Source organism: Amblyraja radiata, chromosome 39 (assembly GCF_010909765.2).
Source record: "Amblyraja radiata isolate CabotCenter1 chromosome 39, sAmbRad1.1.pri, whole genome shotgun sequence".
Taxonomy (NCBI): domain Eukaryota; kingdom Metazoa; phylum Chordata; class Chondrichthyes; order Rajiformes; family Rajidae; genus Amblyraja; species Amblyraja radiata.
This window is the reverse complement of record NC_045994.1, coordinates 1,740,004-1,762,809: the sequence shown is the minus strand read 5'-3', so window position 1 is coordinate 1,762,809 and position 22,806 is coordinate 1,740,004. Positions and strand designations below refer to the sequence as shown.

Sequence of the window (22,806 nt, the reverse complement as noted above, 5' to 3'; positions counted from 1 at the left end):
CCTTCCTCATTACTCAATACCCAGTCTAAAATAGCCTGCTCTCTCGTTGGTTCCTCTACATGTTGATTTAGATAACTATCCCGCATACATTCCAAAAAATCCTCTTCCTCAGCACCCCTGCCAATTTGATTCACCCAATCTATATGTAGATTGAAGTCACCCATTATAACGGTTTTGCCTTTGTCGCACGCATTTCTAATTTCCTGTTTGATACCATCTCCAACTTCACTACTACTGTTAGGTGGCCTGTACACAACACCCACCAGCGTTTAGAATTTTTATATATTTTATATAAATTTTATATATATATACATTAGAATTTTTATATATTTATTGAACTTCAATTTTTTTGTTAAATGATGTTATCTATTGAGTTCTGTATTTACATATGTGTTGCGTTGTCAGCCATGTCATGTCAGCCATGATCATATTGAATGGCGGTGCAGGCTCGAAGGGCCGAATGGCCTACTCCTGCACCTATTTTGTATGTTTCTATGTTGCTGGCAGGAAGGAGTTCATTGTTCTGTTGCGGTTCATTGGCAATCAAACATTCTTGACTTGTGTTCCAGAAGGAATTGCAGATGCTGGAAGATCGAAGGTACACAAAAATGCTGGAGAAACTCAGCGGGTGCAGCAGCATCTATGGAGCGAAGGAAAGAAGCAACGTTTCGGGCCGAAACCCTTCTTCAGACTGAGGTTCCTACCCACTCTTGTGTGGGTAGGAACCAAAGATTAGGAACTGATGATGCTGGTTTAGACCGCAGATAGACACAAAGTGCTGAAGTAACAGCGGGACAGGGAGCGTCTCTGGAGAGAAGGAATTGGTGACGTTTCGGTCTCGAACTCTTGACTCTTGAGTTGGCAAAGCAAGAGCCAAGGTCATCCAGAGCGCATGCGCGTGGTAGCCGTGGCAGCAAGCAAAGATCTTGCTCTGCTCTAAGATCTTTGGCAGCAAGGGGGTGGGATGACGTAGGGGCGGGCCGGCACGCAGGCGCAGTGGCGTCCTCGTGTCCCGAGGGGGCGAGCGCGCAGGCGCAGTGGCGTCCCCGGTGACGCAGGCGGGCCGGCGCCGGGGTGACGCTGCTGTCGGCGGGTCCGGGACCGGGGATGAGGATGAGGATGGGGCCGGCGCTGCTCCTGCTCCTACAGCTCGGCCTGGCGCACGCCATCTACTTCCACATCGGCGAGACCGAGAGGAGGTGTTTCATCGAGGAGATCCCCGACGAGACGATGGTGATCGGTGAGTCCGGCCGCCCGCGGACGTCACCGGGAAGCACGCGCACGCGCACGCGACCCAGTGACCCCCCCCCCCCCCCCACACTGACCGCTTCCTCACCCCCGCAGTGAGCGGCCCTCGGACACCCCCCCCCCCCCACACTCACCGCTTCCTCACCCCCGCAGTGAGCGGCCCTCGGACACCCCCCCCCCCCCCCGCAGTGAGCGGCCCTCGGACACCCCCCCCCCCACACTGACCGCTTCCTCACCCCTCCCCCCCCACACTGACCGCTTCCTCACCCCCGCAGTGAGCGGCCCTCGGACACCCCCCCCCCCCCCCACACGGACCGCTTCCTCACCCCCCCCCCCTCCCTCCCCCGCAGTGAGCGGCCCTCGGACACCCCCCCCACACACACACTGACCGCTTCCTCACCCCCCCCCCCGCAGTGAGCGGCCCTCGGACACCCCCCCCCCCCCCCCACTGCCAGCGCTCAGTCACTGTCAGTGCCTTGTGCCCCCATGACTGGCCGCTATTGTACACCTCTATCTGCCCCCTCACTGGTCCTATCTGCTGCCCTGTGCCCCATCCGTGGGCTCCCAGGGGCCACTTTGCCCTTTCTCCCATCCACTACCCTCTGCGGTACATCATGTCCTCTCCGCCGGCTGGCACTCTGCTACCAGCTGTCTTGACTGTGGGCCTCTGTGCGCGGAATGGCTACCGTTGTAGACTTTCTGTCCTCGCTGCTGTCTCTGCCCTGTGCTCTCTAATGGCTGCTCAGATCTTTACCCTGTAGTCCCGGAGCCCACTTGATGGACATGGTCATCCCAGGTGTTGTTCTGTATGGCAGTACTTTGTGACTGAGGGGCAATGTTAGGCATCATGTCCCTGCTACCTGGCGCAGGTTTTTATTGCTTTTACTGAGCGCCTCTAGTCATTTTTGCACTATGCTGGCGTTGGGCTTCATGCTCCCATTTATCTAATTGCACCTTGTACAGGTTGGCACTGTACGCCACTGGCAAGCGTGGTTCCAACTGCTCAGCATTGCACCCTTTATTTAATTGCTCTCTGCCATGCTGCCAGCTGCCACTGGCAATGGGAATCCTGGTTAACATTGCCACTTCTGGCTAGTCTGGTGAAGCCCTAGCCTTCTCACTAGCCAAGCTAAGAATGGCTGGCATATAGTGGAAGTGCCCTAAATCAATTGATGCCAGCTAAGTATCTCCACAACTGCCCAGAGGGTTAATGTTTCGGAGAATTATTTTATATCTTGTAATGCAGGGATAGGAGGAACTCGTATCGTCACACAGCATGCTCTGACCTTAAGGAAGATCTTGGTAAATCTATAATCCCGCTCCATATGTCCAAAATCTTAATTTATTAAATAATTAATTTGTCATATTTAAAATTAATCAAGCAATTTCTGTCCGTGGGAGGGAGTTCCAAACTTCCAATATTAGCAATATTCTTAAATTAGCTTTGTTCTAATTTTTGGATTAGAATCAAAAAGATTCTGCATCAACGCAATCCTATCTCTCTCCCTTCCCCTTTCAGCATTTCAAAGATAGTGTTCTCTTTGTGACTCCAGGCCTATCTACATCTCTATGTCACATGACATATTCCAGATCAATAGCTGTCCTTTCACATCTTCCCTTCCCACATCCAGAGACTGAAATGGTCGTTCCAGATAAGGCCTTTTGCACTTCCGCTAATCGAGTGCAGTGTATTAGGTCTTCACGGTGTGGCCTGTTTTGCAATGGAGGAGTGACCAAACACAGATTGGTTGATCACTTATGTAGGAAAGAACTGCAGATGCTGGTTTAAACCAAAGATAGACACAAAGAGCTGAAGTGACTGGAATCTCGAGAGATGCTGTCTAAGCCGTTGAGTAACTCCAGCTTTTTGTGTCTATCCTGGGTGATCACAGTGGAGCAGCTCCACTGTGTCGGCAGGATGGCACAGATTGCTGCTGCTTCACTATCGCATACCTGTTCTGACATCTGTCAGTGGCCTCCTGCAGTGTTACTACAGAACTAATGCAAGCTCTGGAAACAATACATTGCTTTGTATCTGGGCACATTGCAGCTTGCAGGACGCAATATTGAATCCCCCGCGCAAAAGGAGGGAAGCAGCTGGAGGGACTCAGCAGGTCAGGCAGCCTCTGTGGAGGGAAATGGAGGCAGCCTCTGTGGAGTTTCACGTCAAGATCCTTAAACTAGACTCTCTTGTGCTACCCTTAAATTATGTTTCTTTAGATAACTTGTACTTGCTCTCTGAATGTTTCAGAACTGGCCATATGTGCTGTCTGCTTGTTCCCTTTTGTTTATTTATTTCTTTAATTTGTTTAGTTTGGCCAACTTGCCGTGTACCAAAAGTCCGGACTGATCGACACGATATGGACAGTACAACAGAGGCAACACATTGATTGTTGCTCCTAAACTAACATATTGTTTCACCTTGTCAGAGAGGTTCCTTTGTTCCACCTGTTCCATCCCTCGTCTGTTTCTGGACAAACTTGTTTTCTCTGTGTGGTTGTGATAAGGGTGTCAGCCCTGAAATATTAACCCTTTCCCAGCTTATGAACCGAGCTTCCTAAGCTGCCCAGTTTTTGCAGCATTTTCAATACATTAACCTCCATAGCCACCTCAGCACCCAGAGTGGGACCTGCAGATCCTGCCCCAATCGGGAGAGAGCATGCTGGACAGGATCGTGGTGTGGGTGGTGGACTTGGGCTTGGGTTGGACTTGGGTCTCCAGGCGTCTGCTAGCTGTTATTCTTTGAGGCATGGTGGAAGTTATCCTATGGTTGAAGTTGCCTATGCCTAACTTGATAAGGCCATGAGACGAGAGCAAAATTAGGCCATTCGGCCCATTGAGTCTATTCCGCCATTTGATCATGGCTGGTCTATCTTACCCTCTCAATCCCATTCTCCTGCCTTCTCTCTGTAACCTTGGATATCTTTACTAATTAAGAACCTATTAATTTCTGCTTTAAAAATACCCAAATACGGCTTCCACAGCCATCTGTGACAATGAATTCCACAGATTCACCATCCTGCCGCTAAAGAAATCCCCCTCATCTCCATTCAACAGGCACGTCTTTTATTCTGAGGCTATTCCCTCTGGTCCTAGACTCTCCCACCACTGGAGATATCCTCCCCACATCCACTCTCTCCAGGCCTTTAATGTGAGGTTGTTGTCACACCATGAGTTATCATACAGCCTTGAGCTGGAGTTCGGCAGCATCTGTGAACGGGTCTGTCAAAAGGGTTTCAAAAGATAATATCCGTATTTCTTATAGGTTATTGCTTCCACTGATGCTGCCTGAATTCCTCTAGAACTTATGTTTTGCTCAAGTTTCTAGCATTTGCAGTTCCTTGCGTCTTTCACACGATCTTGACAGAGTGCAGGCTTGATCCATTGACAATTTAGTCGCAGGTGACCAGATCCCGCCCTGGACTTGATCTTAAAATCTCTACTAGTAACTTTGCTATCATTATATATTTTGTTCACTCTTATTGGTTTATTGTTGTCACATTGACTGAGATACAGTGAAACACTTTGTTTTGCATGCTATCCTGGCAAATCGTACCACACATGAGTGCAATCATATACTTACATTTTTTTCTCATCTCTGGTTTAATTATTTTCCATCTTTTAACTTTAATTGTGGGTCTTTAAGCACAAGTTTAATTTAGTGATATAGCATGGAAACAGGCCCTTCAGCCCACCGGGTCCACGCCAACCATCGATCACCCATTCACACTAGTTCTATGTTTTCATCCACTCTCCACACACTGGGGGGAATTCACAGAGGCCAGTTAACCTACAAACCTGCACATCTTTGGAAATTGGCAGGAAACCAGAGCACCTGCAGGTCACAGGGAAAATGTGCAAATTCCACACACAGTATCCAAGATCAGGATCGAACCCGGGTCCTTGTTGCTGTGAGGCAGCAGCTCTACCCGCTGCATTACTGTGCCGCCCTGAATAACACCTCATGGATGACAGGAAGAGGGTTTTAATAATAATCTACTGTAGATTATAGACAGTCCCACTAACTCTCTAGCGCGTGCTCATGCACACTCTCTCGCACTCTCCCCCACCTTTTCCCCAATACACATTTTCAAGTTGTGACCCAGAAGCAGTGATTTGTTTGAGCATCATGAGGGGAGTGTTGTGCTTGCCGGCTTAGTGCATCCAGACAGTGGAAACTACAGGTGTCTAGTTAGAAGAGTTCTTTACCACAATGCCAGTTTGTTTGAAGTGTAATTATTGTTGTAATACAGGAGAACTGCCAGACAATTGTCTGAACAGTGTGCTCCCCAAAACCGAAATGACGTCCAGAGTGTTTAATATGTCAATCATACTGACAACATAACAAGGAAATCCTTCCTTGCAGCAGCAGAACAAGCTCGTATACACCATACAAATAAATAACATCATAAACAACATTTCAATAAATTAATCATCACAATAGTAATGCAAAATAATATCAAATGTCCTGAGTGCAAACAAAGGTAGTTCATAGAAGTTCATAGCTGAGATTAGTGTTGTGCAGTGTTCAAGAGCCCGACGGTTGTTGGCAATAAGCTGTTCTTGAAACTGGATGTCATGGTTTCCAGACTCCTGCACCTTTTACCCGATGATAGGGATGAGATGGGAATGTAGTCAGGGTGACGCGGGCCACTGGCACGCTGCTGCAAGTAAGGCTTGAGAATCATGGCCTGGTGATTGTTGTACTATTGTACCTAAATTCAGCCTTGACTTTGTGCTCATGTCTCTGAATTGGATCGTGACACCACTCTATGGGAAATGTTCGGGGAAGTCTCTAATCTACAGTAGCACAGCGGGAAGAGCTACTACCTCACAGTGCCAAAGACCCGGGTTCATTCCTGACTTTAGGTTCTGTCCGTATGAATCATAGAATCATAGAAAGTAGGTGCGAGAGTAGACCACCAGGTCCGTCGAGCCCGCACCGCCATTCACTCATGGCTGAACACTAAACAGACACACTTACCCACAAACAGTAGACACAAGACACAGAACACAAGACACTACCCTCCCCTTTATACCGCTATCACCCCTCTCCACCCCAAGAACCGCGTGATCTCCTGGGGGAGGCAAAAAAACGGATAAAAACCCAGGTCCAATTCGGGAAAAAAATCCGGGAAATTCCTCTCCGACCCCAATCCAGGCGATCGACACTTGTCCAGGAGATCACTCAGGTCTTACTATACTAACCATACCTAGGTCCATATCCCTGCCCTCTCCCCGTAGCCCCTTATCCCCTTGGCAGCTAAAAAACCATCTATTTTTGACTTAAATATATTTAACGTTTCTGCTTCCACTGCTCCCTGGGGCAGTGAATTCCACAAACTAACCACCCTCTGGGTGAAGAAGTTCTTCCTCATCTCAGTTTTAAAAGAGCCCCCCCTCACTCTGCAACTATGTCCCCTAGTTCTAGCCTCCCCGATCATTGGGAACATCCTCGGTGCATCCACCCGATCAAGGCCCCTCACGATCTTATACGTTTCAATGAGATCGCCTCTCATTCTTCTAAACTCCAAAGAGTAGAGTCCCAGCTTACTTAACCTTTCCTCATATGTCAATCCCCTCATTGCAGGAATTAATCTTGTAAACCTTCGCTGCACTGCCTCCAGGGCTAGTACATCCTTTCTTAAGTATGGACCCCAGAACTGTACACAGTATTCCAAATGTGGTCTCACTAATACCGTGTACAGCTGCAGCAAGACCTCCGTGTTTTTATACTCAATCCCCCTAGCAATAAAGGCCAAAACTCCATTGGCCTTCCTGATTGCTTGCTGCACCTGCATACTGACTTTTAGTGATTCATGTACTAATGAAGTTTGCACGTTCTCCCGGGTTTCCTCCAAGTGCTCCGGTTTCCTCCCACATCCCAAAGATGTGTAGGTTTGTAGGTTAATTGACCCTCTGTAAGTTGTCCCCTAGTGTGCAGGGAGTGGATGAGAAAATGGGATAACATGGGACAGGTGATTGCTGGTCTGTGTGGATTCGGGCCGAAGGGCCTGTTTCCATGCTATATCTCTAAAACTGATGTCAGTTTGACAGGGTAGCATTCAGCACGTTCTCCACATCAGCAGTTTACTGATGCCGCGGGCTAGTCGAGTGCTGACGAGTGACATCCTATTTGCATTGTTGCCCAGCATGAATCATCCTGTGGTGAGTGCTTCTGCAGGTGGGGCAACAACGAACCCTTGCAATGGCGCATCTCACATCACAGCCCCTTGAGCTCATTAGGTGGGACCCATGTGTTCAGCTCTGAGTGATACACCACGGAAAGAGGACCCTCGGCCCACTGAGTTCACACCAACAATCAACTACCTTTTCTCACACTAATCATTGCCTTAACGCATGTTATTGTCCCCACGTTGAACCATTAACTCTTCCCCCGCCCCAAGCTTCAGACTGCATCATATACCTACGTTTGGAATAATGTACAGCGGGCCATCTACTCTCCAACCTGTATGTCTTAGGGATGTCTGCTAAAACTGCACAAGCCAAAGGAAAGCCACGTGGTCATGGAGAACATGCAAACTCCACTTAGACAGAACCAGCAGACCTGGGTCACTGGAGCCGCAAGGAAGCAGTTCTATTCCCCGCATCACTGTGCTGCCAACCTGGGGCCTTTTTCTTTTACTAGTCCCAAGCAGGCAGTGAAAGTAAATTGTGAGCTAGATTATCATTGTAAAACTCAGTAATAAAATTGTTTCTGTGCTATATCACTAAACTAAACTCAGCGGTTCAGGCAGCATCTGTGGAGGCAATGATTGGGCTTCAGACTGTGGATAGGAACCAATCTGAAGAAGTGTCCGAAAAAGAACAAAAAAGGGAAAGCTGCTGCCTCACTGCGCCAGTGACCCTGGTTTGATCCTGACTTTGGGTGCTGTCTATGTGGAGTTTGCATGTTCTCCCTGTGACCGTGTAGGTTTCTTCCAAGTGTTCCAGTTTCCTCCCACATCACAAAGATGTCGAGTTTGTCGATTAATTGGCTTCTGTAGATTGCCCCCTGTATGTAGGGAGTGGATGAGAAGTGGGATAATGTCAAACTAGTGTGAACGGGTAATAGATGGTCAGCATGGATTTGGTGGGCCGAAGGGCTTGCTTCCCTGCTGTATCTCTAAACTAAATTAGATGTTCTAGAGAAACCATTTCCCCAAATTGTTGACACACTCACATACATTTAAGTAGCTGCTGTAGAACAAGTGGCTCTTGCTGATAGTTGACATAGGCTGATGTAGAGCAGCACAGGGCTTGAGCTGACCAACCTGTCTATGCCGTACATTTTGAGTCATTCAACCCAGTTCCTTTTTGCGATGCTTAATCCAGGTAACTACCGGACTCAACTCTGGGATAAGCAGATGGAAACCTTCCTACCATCGACTCCAGGACTGGGAATGCACGTTGAAGTGCGGGATCCTGATATGAAGGTACATGGTGGTGTGTGTGGCTGATGTTGGAACTCTGCAACTAACCTTACCAGAGCACTACTGTTTGTGATGTACACAACTAAAATATATTTGGACAGGTTCACGAATAGGAAAGGTTTGGAGGGATACAAGCCAAACACGGGTAGATGGGACTAGTGTAGATGGGGCATCATGTTGGCATGGGCAAGTTGGGCTGAAGGGATTGTTTCCATGCTGCAAGACTCTATGGCTCTAGAACTTTGTTCAGAAGTTGTACAGTGTTTATCTGGGCTATTGTACAGTCACTGCTGACAGGAACAGGCCCTTTGGCCCATCGAGTCCACACTGGCCATCGAGCACCAGTCTTACCGAATCCAATTTATTCCCCATGCATTCCAATCAATTCCTCTCAGATGTGCTTACCAGCACATGTGGGGCATGAAGAGAAAAGACCACCTGGGGGAAACCCACCCGATCACAGGGCGAATGTGCAGACTCCACACAGACAGCACCCAAGGTCAGGATGGAACTCAGGTGTGAGGCAGCAGCTCCACTAACTGTGATGCCCCATATGTGGCCAGATATTTCCCAGGATGTAAATATCAAAGGCTAGAGGCCACGGCTTAAAGGTGAGAGGGCAAAGTTTAAAGGAAATGTGCGGAGCAGGTTTTTTTTTACACAGAGCGTGGTGGTGCTTAGACTCGCTGCCAGGGGTGGTGGTGGAGGCAGATACGATAGTGGCGTCTAAGAGGCTGATAGATATGCAGGGAATGGAGGGATAGGGATTATATACAGGCAGATAAGAGATGGCATCATGTTTGGCACAGGCATTGTGGGCCAAAGGGCCTGTTCCTGTGCTATACTGTTCTATGCTAGAAACGGGATCCCTCTTTGAACATTGGTGCCAAGGCAGCATCTGGGCATTTACAGGCTGCAGAATCTGCTACGTTCCCTTAGAGGATCACTAGTCGTTGTGGTGAGACATTGATCTCCAGTTCAATGAGGGAGGCTGTAACTCAGCCTTTAGCAGAATCTGACAGCTGCTTCTGCCAAATACGTTGCAAGCGGTCCACAACATCCACTACTGTACAACGGGTTAGAGTGTAGCCCCGCCCGGCTCTGCAGAGTATGAGAAGTTTCAGGTTTTATGCTGAAGAATGGGGAATGGAAAATTGGGAATGACATATATATTGCCGAGGTTATGAGCAGTTGGTGCCATGCTCTTGCGCATTGTTCCTTAATTCACCCTCCAGTTTGCTGCTGGTCATTTGGGAGCCCAGCTGGAGAAATACCCCACACAGTAATCTGCAACGCAACCTATCGCATTAATTCAGATTAACCGAGACAGCTCCACGGTGGGAATAATTACAGAGGAGAATCAGCCAGCTTAGACGAGTCTGCGCTGTGTTGGCTGATCTGTAGGCTGAGCCTGTACTGGGCGGATTGTAATTTGCCTTTACACTCGGATATCTCTGCTCACTCATTTCTGCCTGCTAATCTGTAACAGAACATGCAGTTCAGCAGCTGAGCTCAGATTCTTTGGTGGTGCCCTGTACTTGGGGAAACGGCCCACAGAGTCCTTGCTTCTGCGATAGTGAGAGTGCAGAATATTAACCCCACATCCGTTAGCTGTGAAGGGAAAAGACACGGAGTAACTCAACGGGCTGGGCAGCAACTCTGGAGAACATGGGTGATATTTTGACTGATCTGAAGAAGGGCCCCGACCCGATGCACCACCCTTCCATGTTCTCCAAAGATGCTGCCTGGCCCACTGAGTTACTCCAGCACTCCGTGAAATGTCACCTATCCATGTTCTCCACAGATACTGCCTGACCTGCTGAGTTACTCCAGCACTCTGTCTTTTTTTGCTAAATTGCTCATTCCAGGTGTAGAGCTGTTGTTCCCTTCCCATGGGGAGTGTTGATTGAACACCAAGTGGTGAGTTGCTGTGTCCTCCACTAGTCTGACCTTTGCTTCCACTTTGCAGGTGATCCTGTCCCGGCAGTACGGCTCGGAGGGGAGATTCACCTTCACCTCGCACACTCCCGGCGAGCACCAGATCTGCCTCCACTCCAACTCGACAAAGATGTCACTGTTTGCAGGTGGCAAGCTGGTAAGAGCTGGACATTGGGTGCTTGGTATGTTATCTCAATAGAAGCCAGTCTGAGTTTTCAGCAGCTGATGTTACAACTGCCTTGTTGCTTCCCTCAAAGTGAAACGAGGAACAGTGAACTAGAGGAAGTGGAACGTGTACTGTAGGCTGGACTTGGGCAACTCCCCCAGTAACTGCACGCACTTCCTCTTCTCTCATGCCAATATTGTGCCCAACGTGATGCCAGGTTAAACTAATCTCCAGTCCCTGCATGGGTTCTGTACCCTTCCATTCCTTTCATATCCACGTGCCTATCTAAATCCTCTTACATGCCACTGTCGTATCTGCCACCACCACCATCCCCAGCAGCACATTCCAGGCATTTACCTTTCCCTGTGAAAAAAAAACTTGCCCTGTATATCTCCTTTAAACGTTGCCCCTCTTTGCTTAAAGTTATGCCCTCAAGTCTTTGATATTGCCACCCTGGGAGGAAAAAGCTCTCTCCTCTATGCCTCATTATTTTATATACTTTTAAGCAATCCACAGAAAACAACCCAAGTTTGTCCAACCTCTCCCTGTAGCTAATACTTGTTAATCTAGGCCTCAATCTGATAAACCTCCTCTGCACCCTCTCTACATTCTTCCTGTAATGGGGTGACCAGAACTGCACATAATGCTCCAAATGCAGCAAGTGGATAAATGTGAGGCTATCCAGTCTGGTAGCAAGAACAAGAAGGCAGATTATAATCTGAATGGTGTCCTATAAAGCTGCATCATGACTTCCTGACTCTTATACTCAATACCTATAAAGCAAGCATGCCACATGCCTTCTTTACCACTACCACTGAGAGGGTATTAAGGCCCTGGACCACAAGATCCCCCTGCAGATCTATGCTGTTGCCATCAAACACAAACTTTCCCCTTACCTTTGACCTCGTACTTGCTGGGATTAAACTCAATGTAGCTGATCTATATCCCACTGTATACTTTGACAGCCTTCCTCACTGCCCGCAACTCTAGCAATCTTGGTGTCGTCTATAAAGCTACTAGCCAACCCATATAGATTTGTGTCCAAGTCATGTATACATATGACAAATAACTCGGGTCCCAGCACAGTTCTCTGAGGAAGTCGACTGGACACAGACCTCTAGCCAGAGTATTGTTCTTCACCGCAACCATGTCTGCTTTGAGTAAACCAATTCTGAATACATACCACCAAGTCACCATCAATTCAGAATCATCTTAATCTTCTGGATTAGTCTACAGTGAGGAGGGACTTTATCAAATGTGTTTCTAAATCCATGTAGATAACGTCCACTGACATCCCCTCATCAATCACCTTTGTCAATTCATCTAAAACTTACGCTGATTATTCTTGTTTTGATGAGATTTTTTGGTTGCTATATGTTGACTAGTTACTTTATACCTCAGGCAGTCTGTGAGTGCTTGAGGGCCGTCCACATTCAACATGGTCACCTGTTCATTGACCCCTTCAAAGGTCCAGAAGTTTCTCATCAAAATGACTTGCATGTAGCCAGGTTGGAAATGCACCCTGTAACTGTGCAGATGGCAATGTCTCCACCGTTTAGCTTTGTACTTGTTGGTTGGCATCGGCAGTCCGCAGGCACCAATACCTCTACGTTTTAGGAGATGTTAATTGGTGGCTATTGTGTGACATTATAACACGGTTCCCTTCTTTTTCTCCACGGCAGCGGGTGCACCTTGACATCCAAGTGGGGGAACATGCCAATAACTACCCAGAAATCGCCGCAAAAGATAAACTGACAGAGCTGCAGCTGCGTGTGAGACAGTTGCTGGACCAGGTGGAACAGATTCAGAAAGAACAGAACTACCAGAGGGTGAGTACGGAGCAAACGGTGGTTCTAGGAACACTGCTGCCTCCCCTTCACACTTCCACATCTGCTGTGGAATTAGCATCTGATCATCAATATATTACAGCTGTTGGCTGTGATAGGAGTGAGAGATGCAAATGTACAAGCATCTGATACCCGGAACCTTCACCTCTAGCAAAGGTGACTAAGTGCTGTTCAGAAGATGTCTACTGCAGAAAGGTGTGTTGAGGCAGCGTTGCGAGCGGAGTTAAACGTCACGTAAGCATGTGGACGGTGGACTTTCTGACTCCTTCTGGGTGTTTGGAAAGATTTAAGCTTTTAGGGTCTCTTCACGACCAGTATCCTACTGTACAACAGTTGGTGTGAATGGGAACCCTGGTAGAATTCTTACAATCATCTTTCGTCTTACCTCCTGGATCAGAGATATAGATGCCCACACGGGTCGAAGTACAAACATTGAAATCACCTGGTACTTCCTCAGTGAGGTTCCTCTGTACCCGCTCCAGCTAGATTCTCCTCCGCCTCTCTTCCCACCGCTCTGCAAATTCCTTCCCGTCACATACTTACCCAGCTCCCTGCTACCTCCACTGCTGCACTTGGTGGTACCAGGCTTGATCCAAATACTGAGAACAGATTCTCTGTTTATAGCCTAAAGGGGCTGTCCCACTGTACGAGGTAATTCAAGAGTTCTGAGTTTTAAAAAAATCAAACTCGTGGTAAGCACTTAGAATGTACGTTGCGGGTACGTTTGGACGCCTCTTAGCGGCTCGTGACGCTAACGGCAGGTACTCGGGAAACGCGGTAAGCTCGGGAAGATGTTTGAACATGTTGAAAAATGTCCACGAGAGCCCCGAGTACCGACAAGCGGCTAATACCGTAATTCACCGAGTTACGGGGAAACTCGGGAGAACGCTTGAATTAGCTCGTACAGTGGGACAGCCCCATAAGATAGACACAAAATGCTGGAGTAACTCAGCGGGACAGACACCATCGCTGGATGGAATGGATAGGTGACATTTCGGGTCGAGACCCCTCTTCAGACGGAAGATGTAATTGGGCTTGACGCTTGCCCCCTTTTCTTTTTCAAGGAGCATGAACCCAGCTTCTCAAGTCTGCCCACATCACCATCGTACTTTGTGCCGGGAACTGTTTTAGTAAATCTCTTCTGTACCCTCTCCATGCCCTTCACATCTTGCTCAAAGTCTGGAGCTCAGAGCTGTGCACCATTCTCCTATTGCCAGAAAGTTCATCCTGATTTCCTTCCTGTGCTCTGTGCCCCTATTTCTAAAACCTAGGATCCTGTGTATATATTTTAACCCATCTGAATGCTGGTACCTATTGATAACTGCCATGTGGTCTGTTTCGTTTACCCCACTCCCCTTTTCCACAGTTTACACTCTATTCAGATGTGCACCTTACCTGTGATCATTGCGTGCCAGTGGTGATCCCTATACATAGAACAGCGCAGCACAGGAACATGCCCTTCAGCTCTCAATGTCCGTGCCGAACATAATGCCAAGATAAAATCATCTCTGCCTGCACATGATCTATATCTCTCCATTTCCTGCATATGAGTGTTTCCGTAAACAAGGGTACCAACCCGTGACATCGGAGGCCAAATTTGGAAGTTATTAAATTATAACAAAATACCACAGTATTAAAAATGGGCCTACCTATGATCCTTTTGAGCAAAATTGTGATAAAATTGACCAAAATATAATACTTTCAAATTTTGAAAAAATTGAGAGAAAAAAATTATTTATATTCGATGTTAATTTACTCTACATTTGCCCGGCACCAAAAGCATCTGTAAACAAGAGCATACTTTCAACGAGACGTCTGGGACCAGGTCACTTTTGATTCCCTTCGCCACAGTGCCCACACTTTACAACAACATAGCAACAAGCAATGAAAGTTTAACGGAATTTAAACATTTCTATAGTAAACTGGAAGCAACATTTATGAGAAAATAATTTAAAAGTGCAAAAAGATTTTTACTAACCAATGATTCCAAGCAAACAAAAGTGAACACAGTGTTATTCAGAGCACAGCGTGATCACAACGTGACCACTGGGACATTGTCTTTTATACTAAGCTCCCTTACAAAATGTTGGCACGCAACCCACCAAGAGGACTGTAGTTCAGGTCAGGGTCATTATAATTGTGTTTGAATTTTTTTTTTAATCGCGACGAGTGCAAAAAAAACGTTGTTAAAGATGTCAAAAAATGGGAGGGACTACAGAATGAGACATCGATAAAATAGGTGAACAAACTAGATTTTTATTTCATGATTTAAGTTCTATTCATTATTAAGTATTTCAATGGAAAGATTAAACACAAAATATAAACAATAAAACGAGTAAATATAAAAACGATTACTCTGCTTTTAATTCACACATGACCAGATGTACACTGCTACTCACACTGTGATGTAGAAACTTGGGACATCAGAAAACTTGGGAAATCGGAAAACCATCTAATTGAGAGATAAATGATAAAAATCAGAAGCATAATCAGAATTTGGCTTGTATTAGAGTTATTTAATTGCAAAGTTAATGGATCTTTCTGGTATAAATTAGCACAAGGATTTGATGAACCTGCTTGAAAAATGTCACAAAAATAGGCAAGAAAACACAGGGACATATCTGATATTTTTCTTTGTAAAAACAGATGTATTTATTTATTTTTGCTTCATGTCATTATTTTGGCTATATACCATGATCTATACTACTTAAAATACAGGATATGAAACAATGGGAATATTACATTAAAAAAACAGGACAATAACCTGGAAGTTTGGAGATCTTCAGTTTCACTACTGAGTGCTGTATTTACGGAAACACCAATGTCCACAAGCCTATCTAAAAGCCTCTTAAATGCCACCTTCGTATCTGCCTCAACTAACTCCCCTGACAGCGCTTTCCAGGCACCCAAAATAAACATGCCCCGCACATGTCCTTTAATCTTTGCCCCCCTCACCAATAAACCTAATGCCCCCTAGTCTATGATATTTCAAGTTTGGGGGAATAGGTTCTGACTGTCTACCCTATCTATGCCTCTCATTATTTTATATACTTGTATCACGTTTTCCCTTAGCCTTTGGCATTCCAGAAAAAACATTTTAAGTCTGTCCAACCTGTGCTTGTAGTAGTACCACCTAATCCAGGCAGCATACTGGTAAACCTCTTCAGCACCCTCTTAAAAATCTCCACATCCTTTCAGTAATGCGGCGACTAGAACGACAGGCAGTACACCAAATGTGCCCAAAAGGTTCTTTAACTCAGTGACGGTTCGACTGCCCCGACCGTGGGAGAACAAAGAGGAAGTAGATTGAACTTTACTGCCTTCCATCACAGTGAGGAATGTGGAATCTACTGTGGTGGATGTTTATGTTAACTTTTATGTAGTTGTGTGCCTCGCTGCTTTTCACTTAGTATGGCTGTATGTTAACTCAAATTTCACTGTACCTTAACTGGTGCATGTGACAATAAACTGACCTTGACCTTGCCAACTCAGCAATGGAGGAGGAAATTTGCTTCATAAGTTCATGTGACAGGAGCAGAATTAGGCCATTCGGCCCTTCGAGCCAGCACCGCCATTCATTGTGATCGTGGCTGACCATTGACTTGGCCTCCACAGCCTTCTGTGGCAATGAATTCCACAGATTCACCACCCTCTGACCAAAGATGCTTACTGGTGCTTAACACGTTGTTCCTATAGGTGAAAGTTTGATTTTGTTTTTCCTTTTGTTCACAGTATAGGGAAGAACGGTTCCGGCTGACGAGTGAAAGCACCAACCAGCGGGTCCTGTGGTGGTCGATTGCCCAAACAATCATTCTGATCCTCACTGGGATCTGGCAGATGAAGCACCTGAAGAGCTTCTTTGAGGCCAAGAAGCTGGTGTAGACATCATCCCACTGCCGTCCATTGCAAGAACATGGCAACAAAACTCAGCCCCCCCCCCCCACCCCCAGCTGACTGATCTACAACCAGTGTGACGTTACACATGTGGTACGAGATGCTTCCATTGACAGGATGGGAGACAAAGGTTTACTTACTTCTAAGATGTTACATGTTGTGGAACAGTTAGTCCAAGGGTCCCCAGTGTGTCCTAGAAGAAATGTTAATTCATATTTAAGTGTGATTGTAGAATCAAAGATGGAGCTTGCTGCTGAAGAGACTGCGTTCCTGATTATCCTGCACTTTGGATCGGAGAAGACTCGCATCAAACCTTTCTGTGGAATGTAACCATCCTAAAGAGTTCTTCGCATTTTGCCAAAATGTTCATGATGCCACCTTGGTGTCTTCCCTTGCCAGTCTGGGCATCCACAGAGGGCAGAATGAGTCAAGTGTTTGGGTTTTTGCAAGTTGCACACTGAGACTTGATCACCCTGCCTCCTGCATCAGTGACCACCCAGCCATATCCCTTCAACTCTGAAATTATAACTCGCTGAAATCCTCCTCGTTTCTCAAAAACTCGCGGCAGCAAACCCAGGGCAAAGAAACTGTTGCAAACCTGTTGACGGGGAATTCTTCACTGCTACCTCCCACCAGAGACCCTGAAAGCACACACTGTTTACACAGTTGGCATACAGCGTGGAAACAAGCCCTTCAGGTCAACCAAGATGTCCCATCTACGCTGATCTCATTTGCCCACATTCATCCCATATCCATGCACCTGTCCACATGTTGTTATTGTGCCCATCTCCACTACTTCCTCTGGCAGCTCGATCCATATACCCACTGCCTCTGTATGGAAAATGTTGACCACGGGTTCCTATTAAATCTTTTCCCCTTCACCTTAAACCTATGCCCTCTAGTTCTTGATTCCCCTATCCTGGGAAAAAGACACTCTGCCTTCATCCTATCTACTCCCGTCACGATTTTATATACGAGAGATGGTGATGATGGTGGATGTGATAGTGACATTTAGAAGGCTTTTAGATATGCACATGAATATGGAGGGATATGGATCAGGCACATGAGGTTAGTTTATCATGGCATGTACATTGTGGGGCGAAGGGCCTGTTCCTGTCCTATGCTTTTCTATGTTTAAGATTATCCCTCAGCCTCCTGCACTCAGTGAATAAAGTCCTCGCCTGCTCAACCTTTCCCTATAGCTCAGGCTCTCCAACCCTGGTAACATCCTTGTAAATCTTCTCTGCACCCTGTCTGCCTTCATGGCATCTTTCCTACAGCAGGGTGATACGATAGCCCAAGTGGAGCCTCACCAGCACCTTGCAACAACTAACATAGAAACATAGACATAGAAAAAAAGAAAATAGGTGCGGGAGGAGACCATTCGGCCCTTCGAGCCAGCACCGCCATTCATTGTGATCATGGCTGATCATCCCCTATCAATAACCCGTGCCTGCCTTCTCCCCATATCCCTTGACTCCACTAGCCCCTAGAGTATCTAACTCTCTCTTAAATCCGTCCAGTGACGGCCTCCACTGCCCTCTGTGGCAGGGAATTCTATAAATTCACAACTCTCTGGGTGAAAACGTTTTTTCTCACCTCAGTCTTAAATGACCTCCCCTTTATTCTAAGACCGTGGCCCCTGGTTCTGGACTCACCCAATATTGGGAACATTTTTCCTGCTTAAAGTCACAACTTCTATACTCAATATATGCAAACAAGCAACTGCAGTTGGTTTACATAAAAACAGTGCAGGAGTAACTCAGCGAGTCAGGCAGCATGTCTGGAGAACATGAGTAAGTGACGTTACAGGTCAGGTTTTTTTCTTCAGATTGAAGATGGGTCCCGCTCCGAACCTTCACCTATCCATATTCTCGAAGGATGCTGCCTCTCACTGAGTTTCTCCAGTACTTTGCACCTTTTTTTCCCTATACTCAATACCCTAACTGATGACCAGCATAGGAGGAACAATTCTATTCCCTAGATTATTTCTGGTCCCTATCTCGAAAGAGCCCTGGTGTGGCAGGTTGGGATAGATGAGTAACGTGGGTTATTTTTGGAACTTAGTTCTATGTCCGTACAGAGAGTGGAGAGACTGCGTATCTCCCTCTGTGACCCCGTGTCTGCTGAAGCAGTGCCTCTGAAGCCACATTTAACAGCCTGGCTTTAACACTGTGTGGACAGGGGGGGGCTGAAGCAAATGGCCGAGCCTCTGCTCCCCTGAGTTCTGTGGGCTGGGTGGTTTTAATGGCTTTAAAAGGCTGTCTCCCCTCCACAAGGCCTGAGTACATCTGGGCGGGGGGGGGGGGGGCGGAATGCGGTGCCTGGATTTCTGACTTTGGGACCACACGAGAGAGTGCCTACTCCTGTTCTGGCCCAGGCTCCTCTCCGCAGCAGGTTGGTTTGTGTCACCACACAGATGCAGGTTAATCGGGCCCTGATGAAGAATGATCACTGCCGGCTCTGGCTCTGCCCGCTGGCTTGGTTTGTGCCCTGTGGATAACATTTACAGCTGCTTCTGCCCTCTGTTTTCCAGTAAGATCCACTCTGTGAATGGCAGTGAGAAGGGATCGCTGCAAGCTCTTCAGTTGCCCACGTCCCCCCTCCAGCTCACCCCTTTGCACGGAGTTCTGATCTTACTGTTGTGTGATGCACTGAATCTGTGCTGTGGTGTAAGGGTTCACTTATGGACAGAGAAAGCTGCTACACTGGAAACATGCTTGGGCGAGCTGCATCCTGAGAACGTGGCGATCGCCCCAGTTTGTCCACTCCCTCTGTTTCCCTAGGCCGGCCATTCTGGCACATATTGCATTACTGGACTGGGAGAAAAATAAAAATTTTAAATAAATTTCTTAAACAATATTGTTTAAAACATGCCTGCGTGACATTGTCTTGGTACTGATTGTCCAAACACAGCAGAAGCTTCTCACTACTGTTTGATACAAATAGCCTTCCATGTTTATCTGTTTAGTTTAAATGTCAAACATCCATATTAATCTAGTAGACACTGTACTGTAGAAATTTGTCATTATCAACAAAATGTTCTAGGTTCATAAAAATACAAGTAAAAACCCAATTGATTATTTTTCCAAGTTGAGGCAGTATTGTCAACACAATTTGATTCTGACCATGAGAGAGAACAAAGCCGTTTCACACTCAGTACATCACAAATAAAATATCAACAGCTTCACTAAAAAGATTAAACGAGAACTTACCGTTTGAAGTTTGATCTTTATTTTATGAGAAGTCGCGATGAGAGATTACGTGAAGAAGCCCGCCAGCCCGCACGCGCGTCAATCTTCAAAGTAGCTGTATGAACCCATAGAATAGTTGCTGACCTAAGCTATAGAAAGACAAGGCTAGAACTACTGAATTATCTTTATGAGAATAGGGTCGGGAGTGGAGGGCTTCAAACGATAAGTTCTCGTTTAATCTTTCTATTTTATTTCGAAGTCGCGTGAGTGACTACGTGAAGATTTCAAAGCTCTGTGGTTTCATACAGTAACATAATCTGTGAAACACTAAAACAGATAAACCATTAATGGTAGGAAAACATGAGATATTAATATCATGATGGTAACTTACATACATGGCCATTACTCTAAACTGGCCTGTAGTCCCAATAGACTACAGTCTGAAGAAGGGTTTCGGCCCGAAACGTCGCCTATTTCCTTCGCTCCATAGATGTTGCTGCGCCCGCTGAGTTTCCCCAGCAGTTTTGTGTCCCAATAGACTGTTGAGTTAGACAATAATTTATGCAACAATGTGCATAATTCTATGCAATTATCCAGACATATTCCACCAAATTTTATAATTTATTGAGCTGCATTATGTAAACCTCATGCTGTCTGGTGAAAGGGAAAACCATTGTATTGGCTGCTAATGAGCTATCAGCAATATTTTGAGAGTATTGAAAGAAAATAACTTCCATTTCATAGGCATTAGCAGCTGAGTGCACTTGTATACCTAATCACATCCCTGATCTCTGCTGTGGTGGGTATGCTGTCAACCTCAAATGCACACAATCCTGCTGAATTGTTTATGAGTTTATTTCTATAACAAGCTACCCTTATGTCAGTGTGATGTGAAGACTAAGCCAGAGATTGAGTAAGGCTGTGTTCTTTATGCTGAGATCAGCTGCTGAAAGCATAATCATCTTAAGATACTGGTCCCATTAGCGAAATTTTGAGGAATATTTGCACAACAAATTACTGATATACATTGCACAATATAATGAGTGTAGGCTATTAGAGTGGTGAAATAAAATACATCCTGCATAACGTTAGAGAATAGTGTGTGAAGAACTAATCATTTACGTCCCACTTATGGTATAGCGGAAATGATAAAGCAGCACAGGAACTGTCAATTGTGCTGTCCCATAAAGTTTCTTTAGGCTCAAACTGGAAGCCACACAGCCTTTGTTACTTCCGTATAGAATTGACTCACATATGTTGTTCACAAGCTTCACAACACATGTTGTTTACAATCGTGCAGGGCTAGCTGGCTGAGAAGACAGGCTGTCCCAGCCGTCACACGTGCAGGAGTAAATAGGAGTTGCTTCAGCCGTCTACCATGGTGTGAATAGGCAAATTGGTACTTGTAAAGGTATTCTCGTCTGAAGGTAAGGCTTCGTTGTTGCTAGCACAAAGGACATGTCCACACCGGGTTTGTGTGCTACTACTTCTTTTAGGATTCCGGCAGTGTAGACGCTGCTAAGCGTATTACTGCCCTCCACAGGTCAAAGTTTGAACTAAATTCTTACATACAGTCCTGTAACTTGCAGGAATTGAAGAACAGCCCTGGATATCAGTTGATGTTTCTCACTGTGTCCAAACAAAGATAAAACAGAAAAAGCCTCAACTCCAAGTCCTGTCAGTCTAATAAACAATACTTTTCTTTCTACCCTGTACTTTTTACATTCTAGGAAAACATGCTTAACTGTCTCATTACTCCCACATTCACACAAGCCAGAAACATGTTTCCCTACAATGCACAAATAGTAATTTAACCCACAGTGTCCCAACCTCAATCTACACAGTTTAACTGAGTCCCTACGGGACAGAGATGTACAGAAACATATTTTCCTAACTTCAGATTGTATAGAAAAGTAGTGTCTACCCCTGACTTCCATTTCCCATCCTCTCTGTCATTCTTTTGTTAAGCCCTCTTTAATTATTTCTCTCAGTTCCACTCTCCCCAATGATACATGGATATCTATTTCTCTTCTTAAACTCTCCTTTGCTATGAGGTCCACCTGCTCATTCCCCCTCACCCCAGCATGCCCGGGAACCCAGCAAAAAGTGATGTTACACGCAAACCCAATTCTAGAAAACACACTCAAGATTTCATTTAGAATGTCAGGACGAGCTTTAGATTTCCCTACTTAAAGTTTCAAGAGCAGCTGCAGAATCCGAACAGATAATGACTTCTCTAAAACTGGCTTCCTCAATCCACCATAGAGCCCATTGAATTGCCATTAATTCAGTCGTGAGAACAGAGCTTCCATCAGAAATGCGCCGGCCAATCTTCAACCCAAGCTGCTCCACATACACTCCAAACCCAGCTCTCCCACTAACTGGATCTTTAGATCCACCTGTAAAAACAATCAAAGTGCTCTCACTGATTGAATTAAGATATTCCACTATTCTTGGAGTCACCTCGCGCTTGAGAAAAGCAAGCTCAATAAACAGTTCAGGAAGAACCCAATAGGGCACAGGTAGCCTTATTGTATGCTCTATAATACCCCCTTGTTCCAAACCCAGCTTCCTAGCCCACTGATTTATAATGACAAAAAATGTGTTATATTTGTTACCATCATCAACCTCTTGCAACAAACACCTTGCTGGGAAGGTATCATTACACCCACAAAGTTTAGCCCAGTAATGTAACCCTAGCTTAATGCGCCTTAACCATAAGGGCATTTCTCCCATTTCAACAATCAGGGCAGGGACTGGGGAAGTCCTGAAGGCTCCACAGCAAAGCCTCAAAGCCTTTGCCTGCAACACATCTAGCCTAGCCAGAACAGTTTTAGACGCAGACCCATACACAAAACACCCATAGTCAAGAGAAGATCTGATCATGGCCTGATAAATTAGCAGCATTGTCTCCCTGTTGGCCCCCCACTCACACCCAACCAGACTTCTCATAACATTCAGAACTTTTTCACACTTCAACACAATTTTACCTACATGCACAGCCCAAGTCATACGCTCTTCAAACCAAACACCCAAAAACTTAAAAACCTTTACCTTCTCCAATAGAGACCCATACATATACAGCC

General features: G+C 46.0%; 1 protein-coding gene across 1 annotated transcript; it reads left to right on the top strand.

Annotated features, from left to right (window-relative positions):
- The first annotated feature begins 1,030 nt into the window (after positions 1 to 1,030).
- LOC116967274 (transmembrane emp24 domain-containing protein 4) lies at positions 1,031 to 19,398 on the top strand. Its single transcript, XM_033013761.1, has 5 exons — positions 1,031 to 1,240; positions 8,584 to 8,684; positions 10,651 to 10,776; positions 12,468 to 12,614; positions 16,365 to 19,398. The coding sequence occupies exons 1-5, from the start codon at positions 1,108 to 1,110 to the stop codon at positions 16,512 to 16,514; spliced, it is 657 nt and encodes a 218-aa protein (XP_032869652.1). The 5' UTR covers positions 1,031 to 1,107; the 3' UTR covers positions 16,515 to 19,398.
- Positions 19,399 to 22,806: the final 3,408 nt, after the last annotated feature.